The 18,821-nt window shown below is 45.4% G+C and overlaps 1 protein-coding gene across 3 annotated transcripts in view; it reads left to right on the plus strand.

Moving 5' to 3' along the window:
• ilkap (integrin-linked kinase-associated serine/threonine phosphatase) overlaps positions 1–18,821 on the plus strand; it is a 56,488-nt gene that overhangs the window by 35,523 nt on the left and 2,144 nt on the right. For all 3 annotated transcript variants that reach the window (XM_055646087.1, XM_055646086.1, XM_055646085.1), the window contains 2 exons: positions 3,647–3,766; positions 17,388–17,469. In XM_055646087.1, coding sequence (XP_055502062.1) covers positions 3,647–3,766; positions 17,388–17,469 — 202 coding nt within the window. The remainder of the gene's footprint in view (positions 1–3,646; positions 3,767–17,387; positions 17,470–18,821) is intronic.

The raw sequence follows: 18,821 nt of genomic DNA on the forward strand, positions 1-18,821 counted from the left end.
ACAGCTTTTATCTGGTGAAGAGATGTAGCTGTGTAATGGATGTGAGGTTGCCTTCCACTCCTGTATCTAATATATACTAGACGAAGTGGGACCCATTGAGTCCCTGTCACATGGGAGGCCTGGTCCCCCAACGCAACCCATTCTTCAACGCAATATTCAACCACTCACCCATTCCCCCATATTCCAGCACTCGCCCATAGCCCCCAAATAACAGTGCAGGGGCGTATCCCCAGCATTGTCTCCCCCTCCTCTTGCTTCAAGGGCTTTAAAAAAAAGAATGTAATTTCCCCTTCCCTCTCCTGTTGAGCAAAAAACACTGGAAGGACTGAGTGTTGCTCGATTGCAACTTTGTTGCAAGCTGGGCCAGCAAGGATTTGGAACCCAATAGCAATTGCCCCATCCCCCTGTTCAGGTAAATAAATTGGTGGAAGGACTGAGTGTTCCTCGATTGCAAGCTGGGCCTGCAAGGATTTAACTGTTAAATTCTTCTTAAACTTGAATCTTTAAACTTAAAAATCATGAATAACCTGTGAAATATAACATCAATGCGAAATAAACTTTATCGGAACAACCGCGAGACAAAGGTGAGTAAGGTGGTGCAAATATTTTTGTGTTACCGTGTACCGTTTTGGCGTAGGGATAGATAGACAGACAGACAGACAGACAGACAGACAGACAGACAGACAGACAGACAGACAGACAGACAGACAGACAGACAAACAGAGACAGAGACAGACAGACAGGCTTTTAGTAATATACTAGACCAAGTGCAGACCCGTTGGGTGTGTTTCCACAAAGCGCGTTTGCGGTGGGGGGGGGGGGGGGGGGGGGGGGGCCTGCGGCTGCGGCATCACACTCACACTAACCACCTCCCAAACACACAGGTGGGGGGGGGGGGGGGGGGGGGAGAGGGAGACGGGGTGGGTGAGAGCCTAGGGTGAGAAGAGGGGAGGGAGGGGAGAGGGGGGGAGGAGGAAACGGGGAGAGATTTGGGAGGGAGGGGAGAGTGGGGTAGGGGGAGAGGGGGGGGATGGGGAGTGGGAGGAGGACCGGGGAAGGCAGGAAGGGGGGGGGAGAGGGGTAGGGGTGGGAGAGGGGTAGCGGGGGAGTGGTGCAAGAGAGAGGGAAAGGGGGGGGGGGGGAGATGGGGTGAAGAGAGGTGGGAGAGGGGGGGGACAGAGGGGGGTGGGAGGGGAGGAGGGAGGACGGGGAGAGAGGAGAGAGAGAGGGAGGGGGGGGAAGGAGAGGAGGATAGTGGGGTGGGGAGGGGATGAGAAAGGGGTGGGGAGGGGGGGGGAGAGGGGTGGGGGAAGGGGAGAGGGGAGGGGAGGAGGAGGGGGGGAAAAGGGAAGGGAGGGGGAAGGGGCAGAGGGGGGAAGAGTGTGGAGGGAGGGGGGAGAGTGGTAGGGGGGCGGGGAAATAGTGGGTGAGGGAGGGGGAAGGGGTAAGATGGTGCGGAAGAAGGGGTAGGGGAGTGGTGGAAGGAGGAGAGGGGTAGGGGGGAGAGGGGGAGAGAGAGAGGGTGGGAGGGGAGGAGGGAGGGGTGAGGAGAGAGGAGGGGGGGAAAGGGGAGGCGGAGAGAGGGGTGCGGGGGGGAGGGGGTGAGAGGGGGGAGGGGGGGGGAGGAGGAGGGGAGAGGAGGAGGGAGGGGAGGGGGAGAGGAGGAGAGGAGGGATGGGGGAGAGGGGGAGGGGGAGGGGAGGAGGGAGGGGGGGGGGGGGGTAGAGGAGGGGGGAGAGGGAAGACGATGGGGGGGGGGGGAGGGGTAGGGGGGTGGGGGGAGAGGGGAGAGGAGTAGGGGGGGGGGGGGGGGGAGAGGGAAGGGGAGAGAGGGGGGGGGTAAGGGGGAGAGAAGTGGAAGTGGGGAGGGAGGGGTAGAGGGAGTGGTGGAAGAGGGACAGAGGGGTAGGGGGAAGGGGACGTGAGGAGGGGAGAGGGGGGTGGAAGGGGGGGGGGTAGAGAGGGAAGTGGGGGAGGGAGGGATGAGGGGGTGGGAGGAGGAGGGGTAGGAGAGGGGAGAGGGGTGAGGAGAGGGAGATGGAGAGATGGGGGGAGGAGAGAGGGGTCGGGGAGGGGGGAGAGAGAGGTGTGGGGGAGGAGAGGGGAGGGAGGCGAGGAGGGAGATGGAGTAGGGGGTAGAGAGGGGGAAGAGTGTGGATGAGGGGAAGAGGGGGGAGAGGGAAGGGGGTGGGGGACGGAAGGGGGGTGTGGGGGAGAGAGGGAAGGGGGGAGATGGAAGGGGGTGGGGTATAGAGGGATGGGTGTGGGAGGAGAGGGGGGGAGAGGTAGAGGGGCGAGGAGAGGGAGATGGAGGAAGGGGAGGAGAGAGGGATGGGATGGGGGGAGAGGGGGGGGGGGGGGGGGGGGGAGATGGGATAGGGGAGGGGGGGGGGGGAGAGGGGAAATAGTGGGGAGGGAGAGTGGAAGGGGGAGGGGTAGGGGAAGTCCATCTGTTCCCCATTCCCTATCACCCCCAACCCTCTTTCTCTATTCCCACACACGTGATGACGCGCTTCGACACAGGCTGCGGGGGTGGGGTTGGGGTTGGGGCTGGGGCTGCTGCAAAGGCATATGTAAATTGATCCATTCTGATTGGACATCTGTGTGCATTGGGCATTGTGACATCACACGATGGAACGTTCACATGGGGCTGGGGCTGCTGCAAAGGCATATGTAAATGGATCCATTCCGATTGGACATCTGTGAACATTGGGCATTGTGACATCACACGATTGAACGTTCACCAACATGTCATGGGTGAGAGCAGTTTTCTTTTTAAATTTTGGGGTGGGGGGGGGAGAAAGATTTTATTAAAAATGTGTACATAAACACGACAAAATCTAATCAGGAGTGGATACTTGGAATGAAAAGTGAAATCTCTACCGAAATGGAAAAAATCTGGGCGTTTCTGCGACTGACGTTGGCGTGGCAACGAATCAAAGGCTGGCAGCCACAAGTCAGAAACACACCCGGCCACACGGGCAGCCGGACACAGAGTTTTATATAATAATAGATAGATAGACGGCAACATCTAGTTAGTAAGAAAGAGAGAGATGTATTTTGTAATCTGATTAACAGAGATATTTATTCAATTTTATGGACCAGATACTTTGGTAAATTAGCAAGCTTGCATGAGATTTTCACATGTATTTGCCGTTTGATCCACACTTGCCAGAATGACGATGAATCCAGAAGAGGGATGTTACATACCTTATGTGAAAGGAATATTTCAGTGGCATGGCCTTCTTACAGCTGAAGGTGTCACAGCATTGATCTTCAGAAGGCTGGAGAAGGTATCTTTCCTTGAGGTGGTTAAACTCTTGTTAGACATTTTGCTGGGATTTTACCATGTTCTGCAGAAGATGCTGTTTTGAGGAGTTTTGATATCATCCCCATACTTGTAAGCAAGGATGCTTGGGAATATATATACAGGTACATATGACGATGATTTTCACAGCCTCTTTAAAATCATTTATGACCAGCATTCCAAGTGGATGTAACTTTTCTCCAGCAATGCCAGCTTGGAATTATCTTGCTGCGAGGTATAGAAACCAATGGTTTGTACATGAAGCAAGGTCTTATCCTGAAACAATGTTATTTTTCTTTGTGTTGCTTTGTGCAGAGGCTAATGTTGGTTCTGTCTTAGGGATGGTCGCGTGATGGGTGTATTGGGGGTATCTCGCTCAATTGGAGATGGGCAGTACAAGCGCTGTGGTGTTATCTCAGTACCAGATGTTAGACGCTGTCCTTTAACATCCAACGACAGGTATGGTGGAACCTTTACTACTGTAAGTCTTGTGTATTTACTCTTGTCATATAGTAGAGTTCCTTTTAAGACAACCATTTTCTTCTTGGTATAAAGGATAAAGATTGGCATGAATGATTAGACTCCCTATGGAGTTCAGTATCGAACACACCATCTGTTCCAGAAATCAACAACATGCTTTATTCTTCAGTCTGAAGGACTCGACCAAAAACATCACCCATTCCTTCTCTCCAGAGATGCTGCCTGTCCCGCTGCGTTACTCCAGCATTTTATGTCTATCTTTGATTTCAACCAGCATCTGCAGCTCTTTCCTACACAAGCTTTATTCAGCATATAATTAATGTATATTGCGTTCCAGACTCAATATGTAAACCTTCCTTTGCATTTTGGTTTCCCAATTACTTTCATTCAATTTCCTCAATTTGAGAAAAGCCATAGGATGTAGCCTAAAAAAAAATCAACTTTTCTGATGAAAGGTCAGCAACCTGAAATATTAACTGTTTCTCTCTTCACTCATGCTGTCCAGCGTACTCGCTATTTCCAGCATTCTGTTCTTTTTGCAGATTTATTATCCACAGAATGGCAAGTGAATAGAAATGATGATCTAATGAACAAAGAATTATAGACAGATGCAAAATCACAAAATTATGTAAACAAACTCCAAGGGCTTTAATCTTATGGGAGCTTATTCTGGTTTGTTGACAAGATCTCTGGCTACTGTTCTGTCTCTGTTTTTAGGTTCACTATTAAATTTAATTATGACAAACTACGAAACATTTTTCAAAATTTGATTAGTATGAAAGAAATTCAACAATATTTTAAATTCAGAAATACATATGTACAAAACTCATGGAGAACCAGTATTTGAACCGTCCTCGATATTACACTCTTAGATACCTGGCTAGACATAACAACATGTATCAAAATCTCTGTGGTGTTGAAAGAGAGTGAGAATTTACTGTGAAATAAATTAATGAAGCCAGTACATTTGTACATATTAATAGCTTACATTTGTACAGATGCAACAGGAACTTCAACGTGGCATCTACCTTTCTGTAATGGGTTAAAGAGGTTGGATTTGGTTCCCTTTGCTTTTGAATATGTAATGAGGAAAATTCTCAGCCTTATATGAAAGAAGTGGGCAAAACACTTAGCTGAATCCCAGAATTTAGGAGATGGGTAGGAACCTTGCAGTTTTTGTTACCTTCATTTCTGCATCCTCTTTGGTCACTGTTGTCTAAGGAATTTCAGCCTCCGAAATTATAATCCAAACCTGTATCGTAGGTGTTACAGAAAATACACTAAGTAATTGGCAGGTCAGGCAGCATCTGAGGTGAATAATGTCGGGTTAGTATTTAAATTGTGTGATCTTTCATCAGAATTGGATGGTTAATTTTCCAACTATTGCTCGGTTGCATGAAATGTCTTTGATATGAGACATTAACTGTGTTTCTCCACAGATGCTGCCTAACCTGCTGTCTATTTTCAGCCTTTTTTTTGCTTCCATATTTCCAGCATCAGTGGGTTTTTGCTTTTCAATCCCATATTCTGTTCAGAATACAAGCAACACGTGCAGCATTGGATGAGGGTGCTGAGAGTGTCTAACCCATAAATACCCAATGCCAATTTGTCTAATCCACATGGATTTGTGTAATACATTTAAACAATCCAAATATCAAATCCATTTGTCTCACTCTATTCCAAATACTGTAATTATCCCTTCTCATTCAATCCTTTTATTTCTTAGCATATATATTTTCTGGTCTGGGGGTTTTTATAGGAAATGAATCAACGCTATACGTGGTTTGAATTAATGTGATAAATGTTTAAATGTATCCACGAATGTGCAGTTGTGTCTATTGTGGATGAATGTAAAGTTTGTGAAGACCAGACTTCAGGTACAGCAGGAGTGGTCAATGCTGATTACAAAACAGAATCATTTCCTATCGCAGTATATCAGCCCCATGAAATATCTGTTATGGGTAAGGCATTTCATCCTTGCACATACCAGGATCTCTATGATCCAACATAAATTGCTTAATCTGGTTTGGATCTGCCAAACAGAATTGTTTTATGTGTGACAGTGCAAGTACCTTTATTACATTTCAAATGTAACAAATTAACAGTTCCCCAAAGGTTTTTATGTCGGTGGTGGGGAAGATGCTGGAGTCGATCATAAATGCTGAAATAGCGGCACATTTGGATAGCAGTAACACGATCGGTCCGAGTCAGCATGTATTTACGAAGGGGAAATCATGCTTGACTAATTTTCTGGAATTTTTGTGGATGTAACTAGGAAAATGGACAAGGGAGAGCCAGTGGATGTAGTGTAGCTGGACATTCAGAAAGCATTTGATAAGGTCCCACATAGGAGATTAGTGGGCAAAATTAGGGCACATGGTATTGGGGGTAGAGTGCTGACATGGATAGAAAATTGGTTGGTAGACAGGAAACAAAGAGTAGGGATTAAAGGGTCCCTTTCAAAATGGCAGGCAGTGACTAGTGGGGGACCTACCGCAAGGCTCGGTGCTGGAACTGCAGCTATTTACAATATACATCAATGATTTAAATGAAGGGATGCAAAGTAACATTAGCGAATTTGCAGATGACACAAAGCTGGGTGGCAGTGTTAACTGTGAGGAGGATGCTATGAGAATGCAGGGTGACTTGGTCAGGTTGGGTGAGCGGGCAGATGCAGTTTAATGTGGATAAATGTGAGGTTATCCACTTTGGTAGCAAAAACAGGAATGCAGATTATTATCTAAATAGTGTCAAGTTGGGAAAAGGGAAAGTACAACGGGATCTGGGGGTCCTTGTTCATCAGTCAATGAAAGTAAGCAAAAAGGTACACAAAATTGCTGGAGAAACTCAGCGGGTGCAGCAGCATCTACGGAGCGAAGGAAATAGGCGACGTTTCGGGCCAAAACCCTTCTTCAGACGTTTCGGTCCCGAAACGTCGCCTATTTCCTTCGCTCCATAGATGCTGCTGCACCCGCTGAGTTTCGCCAGCAATTTTGTGTACCTTCGATCTTCCAGCATCTGCAGTTGCTTCTTGAACACAATGAAAGTAAGCATGCAGGTACAGCAGGCAGAGAAGAAAGCGAATGGCATGTTGGCCTTCATAACAAGAGGGGTTGAGTATAGGAGCAAAGAGGTCCTTCTGCAGTTGTATAGGGCCCTAGTGAGACCACGCCTGGAGTATTGTGTGCAGTTTTCATCCCCTAATTTGAGGAAGGATATTATTGCTATTGAGGGAGTGCAGCGTAGGTTTACAAGGTTAATTCCCGGGATGGCGGGACTGTCGTATGCTGAGAGAATGGAGCGGCTGGGCTTGTATACTCGAGTTTAGAAGGATGAGAGGATATCTTATTGAAACATATAAGATTATTAAGGGTTGGGGCACGCAAGAGACAGGAAACATGTTCCCAATGTTGGGGGAGTCCAGAACCAGGGGCCACTGTTTAAGAATAAGAGGTAAGCCGTTTAGAACGGAGATGAGGAAACACTTTTTCACACAGAGAGTTGTGATTCTGTGGAATTCTCTGCCACAGAGAGTGGTGGAGGCCGGTTCTCTGGATACTTTCAAGGGAGAGCTAGATAGGGCTCTTAAAGATAGCGGAGTCAGGGGATATGGGGAGAAGGCAGGAACGGGGTACTGATTGGGGATGATCAGCCATGATCACATTGAACGGCGGTGCTGGCTCGAAGGGCCGAATGACCTACTCATGCACCTATTGTCTATTGTAAACACCTGTCAAGATTCAAATATTTCAGCCAATACATCCGAAATGCACAATGCACATCAATTTGTGCCGTGTGATTCTAAAAGCCACATATAGACGAGTGAATGAGTGCAGTTAATGTTAAGTTACGTAGTGCTCGCAGTAAAACAGCCATAATTAAAGGAGTTTCACACAGTACTGTAACCTTATGGTCTGAACATTTCCTCCATTGTGGTGTTCCATTTTGTTGGCCTGCACTGGCCAACTGTCTTCTTGGTCATTCTGGCAACCATTTAGACTCACATTTTGCGTTGCCGTGGTGCTTCTTTCAGAGTCTGGTTGGGAGTCTCATACTTGCAAAGAAGCATGCTGTTGCTGATTCACCAATGTAAATAAAGATAATCCAGAGGGAATAGTCAGGAATGAGTTACAGACACGTATTTCTTGAGTAGTCTAGAACTGATCAAACGCTTAGGGCACTGGCATCTTTGGAGATGTTGGGAGGAGGCCAGAGATGAGGTTTACTTTGAGGCAGCTGAAAGCATTTTAACCACTTTTATAATCTACGAGGATTCATTAATAGTAATTGTTCAGTGTCCTGACAAAATCCTGGCTCCAGTCCTAGACTTGTGTGCCAGAACCAGCAGCAAATTCCCACTTTCCACCACAACCAAGCTCCTCCAGTATGGCATGCATTAAAAACTATGAAAGGTTCTACAGACACATCCACCACAGCAGTTCGTCAACCATGACCAATTACTGGTATCCACCATGACAATTGGTCCAACTAGCCAATTAATTAGCCCTCCGCCAATCATCAATAAACTAGTGGAACTTTCATTGTTCGTGTCATCACACAAAGTAAGGTGCTTTGAAATTCAGTTTGGATTCATAAAAGGTCGCTCAACACTAAATGTCATTGAAACCTTGATTCAGAAATTGACATTGGCTGAATGTTGGATGTGTGGTATCATCCTATGTTACATGATATCAGCAACATAGGATGGCACTAAAAGACTTAGAAAAGTTTAAATTCAATCTGACAGAGGATGGAATCATGCCTGGCACAAGGAAAAGATCATGGCTATGTACGCTCTGTGTAATTACAGGTTGATGAAGTGCCCTTGGCCAATCTTTGGGATTTTACTTTACGGAAACAGGCCCTTCGGCCCACTGTGTCTGTGCTGATCACCCATCAGCCCGTACATCAAAGCTATCCTACACATTAGGTACATAAAAACATAGAAACATAGAAATTAGGTGCAGGAGTAGGCCATTCGGCCCTTTGAGCCTGCACCGCCATTCAATATGATCATGGCTGATCATCCAACTCAGTATCCCCTACCTGCCTTCTCTCCATACCCCCTGATCCCCTTAGCCACAAGTCCACATCTAACTCCCTCTTAAATATAGCTACAATTTCCAATTTTTTTTTACCAAGCCAATTAACCTACAAACCTGTACGTCTTTTTACGTCTTTGGAGGACCCAGAAAAACCCCACTCGGTCTCAGGGAGAACGTACAAACTCCATACACACAGCATCCATAATCAGGATCGAACCCTTGTCTCTGGCACTGTAAGGCAAGGACTCTACCAGTGTGCCACCCTGCTCAATCCTTGCTCAGCTGTTTCAGTGATATTTTCACACAGGAAATTGGTTAAGAATTGGGCCATTTGCACATCAATCTGTGGTGGTCAGCTCTGTATACAATTCCTCCTATAATGAGGCTGTCTATTTCAGCCTATGTGTCCTTTTCCCGCAGAAGGTAGTTGAGGCCAGTTAATTGACTATATTTAAGAGGGAGTTAGATTTGGCCCTTGTGGCTAAAGGGATCAGGGGGTATGGAGAGAAGGCAGGTACAGGATACTGAGTTGGATGATCAGCCATGATCATATTGAATGGCGGTACAGGCTCGAAGGGCCGAATGTCCTACTCCTGCGCCTATTTTCTATGTTTCTATGTTTTCCAAACAAAATAATGAGTAGCTGTTTGTGGCATTCATTACATTGGCAGAACCAATGTGGCATGTTAGATGTGGAATCCGAATTCTATGGAGAAGTCAAAAGACAAGAATAACTTGTGGAGGAGTACTTTTGCCAATATTAAATTACATTTTCTTAAAACTTTAGATTCCACACATCAGAGTTATATGAAGGAGTTTCAATCCCTGATCCAACATGAATTATTTGACTGCAAGAAAAATAATACCATGAACTTCATTGATCAGGGGCCAAGAAGAGGCATACAGAAAAGCAAGATTATTTGTCTGAATTCATGCAGTTTCTTTTGTTGGAGAACGTAAAGGGGTTAAAATAAATCTCCAAATGATGTAGATAACTCTGGCAAGGTCACATTTAGCATATTTAGTCTTGTAACAATGTGAAATAACTGCAAATGAATACACTAAAAACAAATGTCTTAATAAGCCACTTTGGAATGCACGCTCTACTTTGATTGTTGGTCTGAATGCCCATGGAGGCAGGCCTACTTCTACAAATCTGACAGGTGCTACATTTACTTGCCATTGTTTCTATGTCATTGTCCAACCCTGACCAATACATGCAACCTCTGGCTGTAGACTTCATTCCCACAATACCTGTGTGTTCACTATGGAGTTCTTTAAATAATCTTTGTCTTAAACAATTGGGTACTACTGCTCTGTGTCCCCATTTACTACACCCTTGCTCACATGACAGTTTATGTCGTCTATGGTGATAAGATTTTAGTTCATTAGTACATGGTTCACTGAATTTCTCCAGATTCTCCTCCTCAGTAACAGTCGCAATCAGCAAGTCATCTTGATTGGTCAAACAATGTGATGTTCTTTGAATCTTGACCATTGTAGCTTGGAAGATTTTTGGTGCTGACTTCGCACCATAGGGCAGTTTGTGTAGGAATACAGCCCCATGTGTGTGTTTATCGTGAGGTACTGCTGGCTCTTACGATCAACATCTAGCTGAGCATATGCATGTGAAAGATCTAGCTTAGAGAATATCTTGGAACCAGCAAGTTCAGCGTATAAATCTTGTGAGGTTGGTAGTTCATCATCTACTGCCTGGTTGATGGACACTTTGTAGTCTCCACACAATCTCACTGTGTTGTCCGCTTTCAGAACCACTACTATTGGAGTAGCCCAATCACTGCCTATCACAGATAAGCATAGGCAAGATCGATCTCTTAGGTAGGCATAATTCACCCGTGCCTTTCATCCGCAGTACATGTAACACGCGAATATGTGTAGCTGACGTGCCGTCGACGCTGCTTCAAGCCTTCACGACAAGGCGAGCTGTAGGCAGCTGAAATACTGCCTTTGCACCGTGGACTGCGTACTGCTCATGCGCATCAGCCTACTGCACATGCGCAGCGCAAGTTTCTTGGCGGGTTTTTCAAACATGGATTGTCCTTTACTTAAGAGTATCTTAAAAAACAAAGAGAGAAGAATGGAGTTTGTGTACAAATAATGTGGTAAGTAGATTTTATTGAGCTATAATGTTTTTAAATACCGTATTTCCCGGCAATGAAGATGTTATTTTTTATCCAAAAATAAGGCATGAAAATTTACCTGCGTCTTGGAGGCCGAAGGTTCGGTTGTTAGTCAAGAAAGATAGACTTGGCTATCCCTCATTGCTGTACTGAGGGATAGACAAGTTTATCCCTCATTGCTGGCAGCTGATGAGAAGTGTCTGTAAAGTGTGAAGCGGCTGTAAAAGGACAGCGCCGCTGTGTGGGGGGGGAGAGGGGGAGGGAAGAGTTCCTTTCGCAGCGTATGGGGAGTCTGGCCAGGGGTAAAGTTGCGGGGAGGGCAGGAGTGTTGAGAAGGAGGGGCTCGGGATCATGCCAGCAACTCACCACTGCCGCGGCGCTTCGGGCGCGGAGCCACCGCATTGTGGCCGAGGAGGGCAGTAGCTCGGGTGGCTGCAAGCGGCAGTGCTCTCCATCTGAACACCTCTCTTCTGCCGCTCGCCGGCCTCGCTCATGTCAGCCGCTTCCCGCAAATCCATAAATTCCGACTACCGCCAGGAGCAGGACATGGCCTCACTTGCTGCGCTGGGTGACACTGCATGGTATTCACTGCCCGGTCCGTGTCTTTCAATGGAGACCAGACAGTGAGGGGACCAGCTCAAGAGCGGGTCAGCTGGCGATGGATAACAGGACAGCGGGCGCTGTAGCTTGCTCCTGTGTCAGTGCGACTAACCCCAATTTGTCCCTTGTTCGCGCTGACACAGGAGTATTCAGACGGAGACCACTGCCAGAGGTGAGAGGGCCGGCGGAAGGCGTTGAGGTCCCGGCAGCTGCTCGCAGCCACCCGAGCTACTTCCCTCCCCGGCCACAATGAGGTGGCTCGGCGCCCGGAGCGTTGCAGCAGCGGTGAGTGAGTTACTGGCATGATCCCTGACCCTCTCCTTCTCAACGCTCCTGCCCTCCCCACAACTTTACCCCTGGCCAGATTCCCCACACGCTGTGAAAGGAACTCCCCCCCCAATTGGTCCCTTGAACTAGTATTGTCATTCAATAAGATCACAACTGATTCAATTTGTCCCGGTGTGCTTCCGTTTTTTCCACCATCTCTCCACCTGCCATCACCCTCCAACCCTCACCCATTCCGTAATTCAGAATGAAGGAGATTTGGAAGCCTTGGGCAAATTGAATTCTTACTTTCTTTATTTTTTATTTTTTTGAGCGTGAGAAATTCTATGACCTGCCAGCCTTATTTTAAAATGTAGCAACTCAAAATGGGGGTGCTTCTTCGACACAGGTGTGTCTTCATTTCTGGGAAATATGGTACTTTATTAAGAGATATGGCTTTTGAAGACTTTATAAAAGTCGACTGACAGCTTACGGAGAGGAGAACAATCTGCGCATGCACGGCTTAAGATTTTTTAAAAGCCGACTGACTGCCTACCCTGAATAATTACTCACAGCACATGCCTGTAATGTACTCACCCATAGTCTCACCAGACTTCTGGTTTCTTGTGTGCAATTTGTAACTTTCTGCAATCTCAATGGGCTTAGGGTTGTAGTGAGCATCAAGTTTTGAAAGAACAGTCTCAAATGAAACATTCCTTGCTTTCTCTGGGGCTAGGATGTTGGTGAGAGTTTCATAAACCAGAGCCAATTTCAGCTAATAGAATGGGTTTCTTTCATTCCTAGATGGCCTTGTTTTGTGCTCTTACCTGCACTTGATCATCATCCTTTGTTTCTTTAACTTCAATAATGTAATTTGCAATAAAATTACCATTCGCTCACAGTACGAGGTAAAGGTTTCACAGTTCTTGTCGAAAGTCCCTAGTCGGCCTATGTTTCCCAAGGACGCCATCTTGCCCCATAGACGCAACACAAAAATAGCCTGACAAACTCTAGACGATTTGTACAGCTGTTGTTTTAAACTACATAAAAGGATCTGTGGCCTATCTTGTCCAGTTTGCAAACAACTGCGACACAGCTTTGTATTTGCTGTTTGAAATGTTAAACAATACTACATATTGCAAAACAGTCCTGCACTGTATTTAACGGTTGAGTTCACCAACTCTATCCGATCCTCGTCGCCATTGTAAGATATTACGGCTTCAGCATGTAGATAGAAACAAGCACAGGTTTTGTGGGAATGAAGTCTACAGCCAGAGATTGCATGCAATCAGAATCAGGATCAGAATCATACTTTATTAGCCAAGTATGTTTTGCAACATACGAGGAATTTGATTTGCCATACGGTCATACCAATACCAATAAAATGCAACAAAACACATAAAATACATTTTGTGATGGAAGGTGGAAAAACATAAATCCCTTCCCTTCTTTGTTCTCCCATGGTTCACCACAGTGACTCCTCCACATTCCTCACTGTGATGGAAGGTGGAAAAAAAGTTAAATCTCTTCCCTTCTTTGTTCTCCCATGGTCGGGGGCCTCGAGCCTTCTCTGACAACAGCCCCCAATTTCGTGCTGCACTGTTCCAAACGTTCATGAAACTAAATGGTATCAAGCATACCTTAGTGCCAACTTACCATCCGGCATCTAATGGCGCAGCCGAAAGGACAGTCAGGATAGTCAAAGGAGCTCTCAAGAAAAAAGTTCTTGAAGGAAATTCAAATTTCAGTATGTCACAGTGGCTAGCTAGTTTCTTACTGAATTATCATACCATGCCAAAATCTACTACAGGGTATACGCCAGCTGAACTTCACATGAAAAGAAGGCACAGAAATAGGCTGAGTTTGGTTCTACCTAACGTATATCCTAAGATTGAACGCAAACAATCTGATCAGAAACGTCATTATGGTGGAAGTCAAAAAAGTAGGTTCAATACACATGATCAGGTTTGTGTTCTCAGACCCCCTTACAAAGCAAACAAATGGGAGGTGGGAACAGTAGTTGAAGTGTGTGGTACCAGGAGGTACTTCGTAGAAATTGGAGGACATATTAGAAGTGTGCACATAAACCGTATGATCCCAGCCAGGGATGAACCGGTACAAGAGCAAAGTGTATAAGTGTAAGTATGCGCAGTGTACTTTTGTAATATAATGAAGACCCACACTGGCAATAGCGTGTACTGAAAACCTGTGCTTGTTTCTATTTACATGCTGAAGCCATAATATCTTACAATTTGGTCAGAAACGGGCAGCACATTTGTGTCCCTGAAGGGTAAAGATGAAGCAGATGGATTTTCCTTGTGGTGGTACCCCAAAATGATCACATTGAGTGAATTATTTCACAGTTTGACTTTATGGTCATGGCCACTCCAGTTCTGTATTCTATTAATGGCTTAATTAATATTTGGATAAAGCTTAATCATATGCCTTTAAGAGTAGAATATCCTACTGGTAGTCATTGCCTAGGTTCACACATGAACTAAACTAACTAACTAATAGTGCACTCAGAGCACATTAATTCAGGAGGAACAAGAAAAGGCACCAAGAAGCCTATTATTAAGTAGTCTTCGTGTTCTAATTATCTTTGTAAACTATGGTTAAAATTAAGTAACATGTGCAGTGAACACTTGCAATGACAGCAAATAGTTCACAATTTTTTTAAATTGAAAGAAAGGGATGAAGAATGGGGGAACAGAAATGGATAAATCTGACCTAATCCTTTCGGTCTCGACCAGACATCAACAGAGGCCCGTATTTCCTCACCCTGTTTATGTTCATCAATTTGTTGTGTGTTTCCCTGTGACAGTGTATGATAGGTAGTGACAGGCATGACAGATGGCTAATTGTGTTGCTCATTCAATTGATTTTAGCAATAGAGAGTAAATACGGGACTTGCTCACCTGCTGCCAAGGCGCTACAAGATAACATCTCACCGAGCTGTGACAGCAGGCTGTTGATGTTTTACCCATGGCTGTTTGAGATTGATTAGATGTTATATCAAGGAAATGCCAGTTCAAATTACACAATAACTGGTGCAGTGGAATTGATAGGATTAGGGTTATATTTAACCATGTGCTCTCTCATCAGAGTGTAATATTGATTTTTTTTTTTTGGTCATTTGATTCCCGAATGTAACTGCTTTGTTTTAGGGTTGATTTTAAATATATACCAAACCAAGTGGGACCCGTTGGGCCCCGTTCCCCCAACGCAATATTCCACCACTCACCCATAGCCCCCAACTGCGGAGGGGCGGATGAGGGGTTCCCGTTGTGACGCCAGAGATCCCCGTTGTGACCCGAGTCTGGGCAACCCTCCTCCAACTGCGCCTTGCAATCCCTCTTCCTGCCCCTATCCTCCTCAATTCCCCCGCATCCCCCGGCACTCCCTCCCCTTCCTCTTCACCCTCCCCCTTCTTTCCCTCTCCTCCTCCCCTCCCCCACTCCCTCCATCAGCTCTCCCTCACTATCCATTCCCCTACCCTCAGCCATTCCATCCCTCCCTCCCTCCATAACCCCTCTCCCCTCTCTACCCCCCTGCTCTCCCTCTATCCCCCTGCTCCCCCACTCCTCACCTCCCCCCTATCCCACCCCCCTACAATGAAAATCGCGATGTTTTTTTTTAAATTAAATTCTCAATGAAAATCATGTTTTTTCTTTAAAATAACCTAAACACAATGTTAGCTGTTAATGGAAACAGAAGAATTTGATTAAAAAATATTTTACTTGAAAGTTTTAATGAGATTCGAGATGTCATTGTGACGACATTGTGACTTTGAAAATGGCTGACGGGCAGGGCAAGTGGAAAAATGGTTTGAAAAATTATTTTTGTAAAGTTTAAAATGACAATAACTTGTAAAATATACCATCAATCTGAATGAAACTTGTTGCATTTATATCCCAGCACAATGGTGAGTAAGGTGGCCAAAAAATGGAGCGCTATCGTGTACCGTTTTGGAATATCACGCACACGTACGCACGCATACAAACAAGATGAGAGTCTTAATAATATACTAGACCAAGTGCAGACCCCTTGGGTCTGCTCCCCCAATGGTGTGATCCCCCAACCCAATATTCCACCATGCACCCGTCTCCTCCAACGGAACTAAACCCGTTCCCAAATGTAAGATTCCAGCACTCCCCTGCCTCCCTCAGCAGTGGATTGAAAAAAAGCTCCAATTGCACCTCCCCTGCCTGCTGCAGCAGTTCCAATTGCAATACTAATTGGCCCTCCCACTCCTGTTGAAGCACTTGCTGTGATATCCCATTGAGGTGAAAAGTTCTGAGTGTTCCTGTCTTGCAACTTTGTTTTGAAGTGTGTTGGAAACTGATAAGAAGGAGCAGCGAATCAAAAGGCAGAAAGGCAGCCGGACGCCAGGCGGCAGGCGGCAGCCACACAGTTTTAATATGTAATAGATATACTAGACCAAGTGGGACCTGTTGGGCCCTGTTCCCCCAACGCAATATTCCACCACTTACCCGTTCCCCCGACTCAACCCGTTTCCACCACTCATGGGTTCCTGTCACACGGGAGGACTGGTCCCCCAAAGCAACCAGTTCCCCCAACGCAATATTCCACCGCTCACCCGTTCCCCCAACGCAACCCGTTCCCCCAATGCAATATTGTTGCCAGGACTTAAACACAATTCCAATTCCACTTACCCTGCCTGCCCCCAGGGGAACGCAACCCGCTCTCCCAACGCAATATTCCACCACTCACCCATAGCTCCTCATCCTCCCTCTTTTTAAACTTAAAAAAATGCAAGCACTTTAGCAAGCACTGCCAGGACTTTAAAAAAATTCAAATTCCACTTCCCCTGCCTGCCCCAGCACTCCCTCCCCCTCCTGTTCAGCCTCACACTGCCCACTCCCCCTCCTGTTCAGCCTCACTCTACCAGGACTAAGTGTTCAGTGATTGCAACATTGTTGCAAATGAGATCCCTTTGTGACGTCATAGCTGTAATTATCAGCAACTGGCACAGTACAAAGCTATTGGTCTCAAAGTGGGATTTTGTAAAGCTAAAAATGTTAATAACTTGTAAAATATAGCATCAATCTGAACAAAAATTGTGATGGATGGATGGATAGATAATTCCATTTTATCATGCAAAACATATTTGTAAGCTTGATGGGTTCCTTCTGAAAGACTTTTTGGTAGTAATATCTAAATCTGTATTTTTCAGTCTTTTAGTTTTAGAGATACAGCGTGGAAGCAGGCCCTTGGGCCCGCCGGGTCCGTGCCGACCAGCGATCCCCGCACATTAACACTATCCTACACACACTAGGGACAATTTACTTTACATTTACCAAGCAAATTTACCTACATACCTGTACGTCTTTGGAGTGTGGGAAGAAACCGAAGATCTTGGAGAAAACTCACTTATTAGAGGAACAAGGCATCAAAGGGATAAAATGTTTTATGGAAGTATGTTCATCCAAGTTCCTTACTGTATTAGATTCAGGTTGTGATTCACAGAATTTTTAGCTCTGTTCTTGCAGCATTGGCAATTTATGTGGTGTTCTATCTTTTTTCCAGATTCATTCTTTTGGCCTGCGATGGATTATTCAAAGTCTTCTGCCCAGAAGAAGCTATCCTTTTTGTTACAGCAATACTTGAGGTATAGTTTTCTGGTTGCAAAGCAGTTTGTTCCATATGAGTAAAGGGAACTTGAAAGTTTCTTGGACTTGAAAGTTGGAAAGGCCATTTCTCCTGCAGAACACTGGTCTTTTGATGTGTAGGATGAACTGCTGACCTATTACATACTCTGCTCTTACATAAAAGCATTAGCAGTGTTCGGTGAACAAAGTTTTCACCACTCCTGATCTACCAATTACATGCATTGTAACTTAGTATCGAGTCTCTCCCAGCTTCATCAATGCTCCTTTTTCTGCTCCCATTGCATAAGAAAACAAAAAAAAAAAATTAGCAGGAGGTCATTCAATTTCGTGCCTGCTGTCCCATTTAATATGATTGTGATTGATCAATTTCCTCAGTGGCGTTTTCCTGAACCTCCTCTATTCCCCTTGACTCTCTGCACTAGAACACCATGAAGGTGCAGTCTGAAGAAAGGTTTCGGCCCGAAACGTTGCCTATTTCCTTCGCTCCATAGATGCTGCTGCACCCGCTGAGTTTCTCCAGCTTTTTTGTGTAACCTTCGATTCTCCAGCATCTGCAGTTCCCTCTTAAACACCATGAAGGTGCAGTCAGCTATATTATTATCCTTTCTACTTGTTCTCCCACTTTGTCCATTGGCCCTTGACTGGGGGCTGGTGACTATCATGATAGAGATGGGGGGAAAAATAATCTTAAAGTGCACAATTAAAATGCAGGTTTGGTCAGCAAAACCCATTGGCTGTTACTGGAAAACATGCGTTGCTTTGCAAGAAGTAAAATAGGTCTGTTGAAGCTGGACGATAGTGAGTGAGCATTCCGTATTCCACAGACATCAATGTGGTCTGCATCTTCCCATTTCTCATTTTAGTGGAAAACTATTTTAATTGCCATAATGTTTGCAAATGGCACCAGTTTTTACAAATAGTGAGCAAAGACATTAATTGGGGTATTTTAGTAATAAGAGCTGCCACCCATCTCTTGCAAAACATTACAATTGTCATGCAGAAATAGAGTAGCTGAGTTTATCTGGATCTCTTGATGCTGTTGTCTTGTGTAGACATACTCTCTCAAATCCTTATCCAAAGATTGTCGAACTTAGTTGAGATTAATATTCTGAATTTTTTTTTTGTTTCCTTATTTTGGGCTTGTTTTTGGATAGGTATTTTGGATAGATGCTGGATAAAGTTGATTAGAACATTGAACAGTACAGCACAGGAATGGGTCTTCCGGCCCACAATGTTTGCGCCAAACACAACGCCAAGCTAAACTGATCACATCTGCCTGCACATGATCCATATCCCTATGTGTAGGAAAGAACTGCAGATGCTGGTTTAAATCGAAGGAAGACACAAAATG

The sequence above is a fragment of the Leucoraja erinacea genome, chromosome 14 (assembly GCF_028641065.1).
Source record: "Leucoraja erinacea ecotype New England chromosome 14, Leri_hhj_1, whole genome shotgun sequence".
Classification (NCBI taxonomy): Eukaryota; Metazoa; Chordata; class Chondrichthyes; order Rajiformes; family Rajidae; genus Leucoraja; species Leucoraja erinaceus.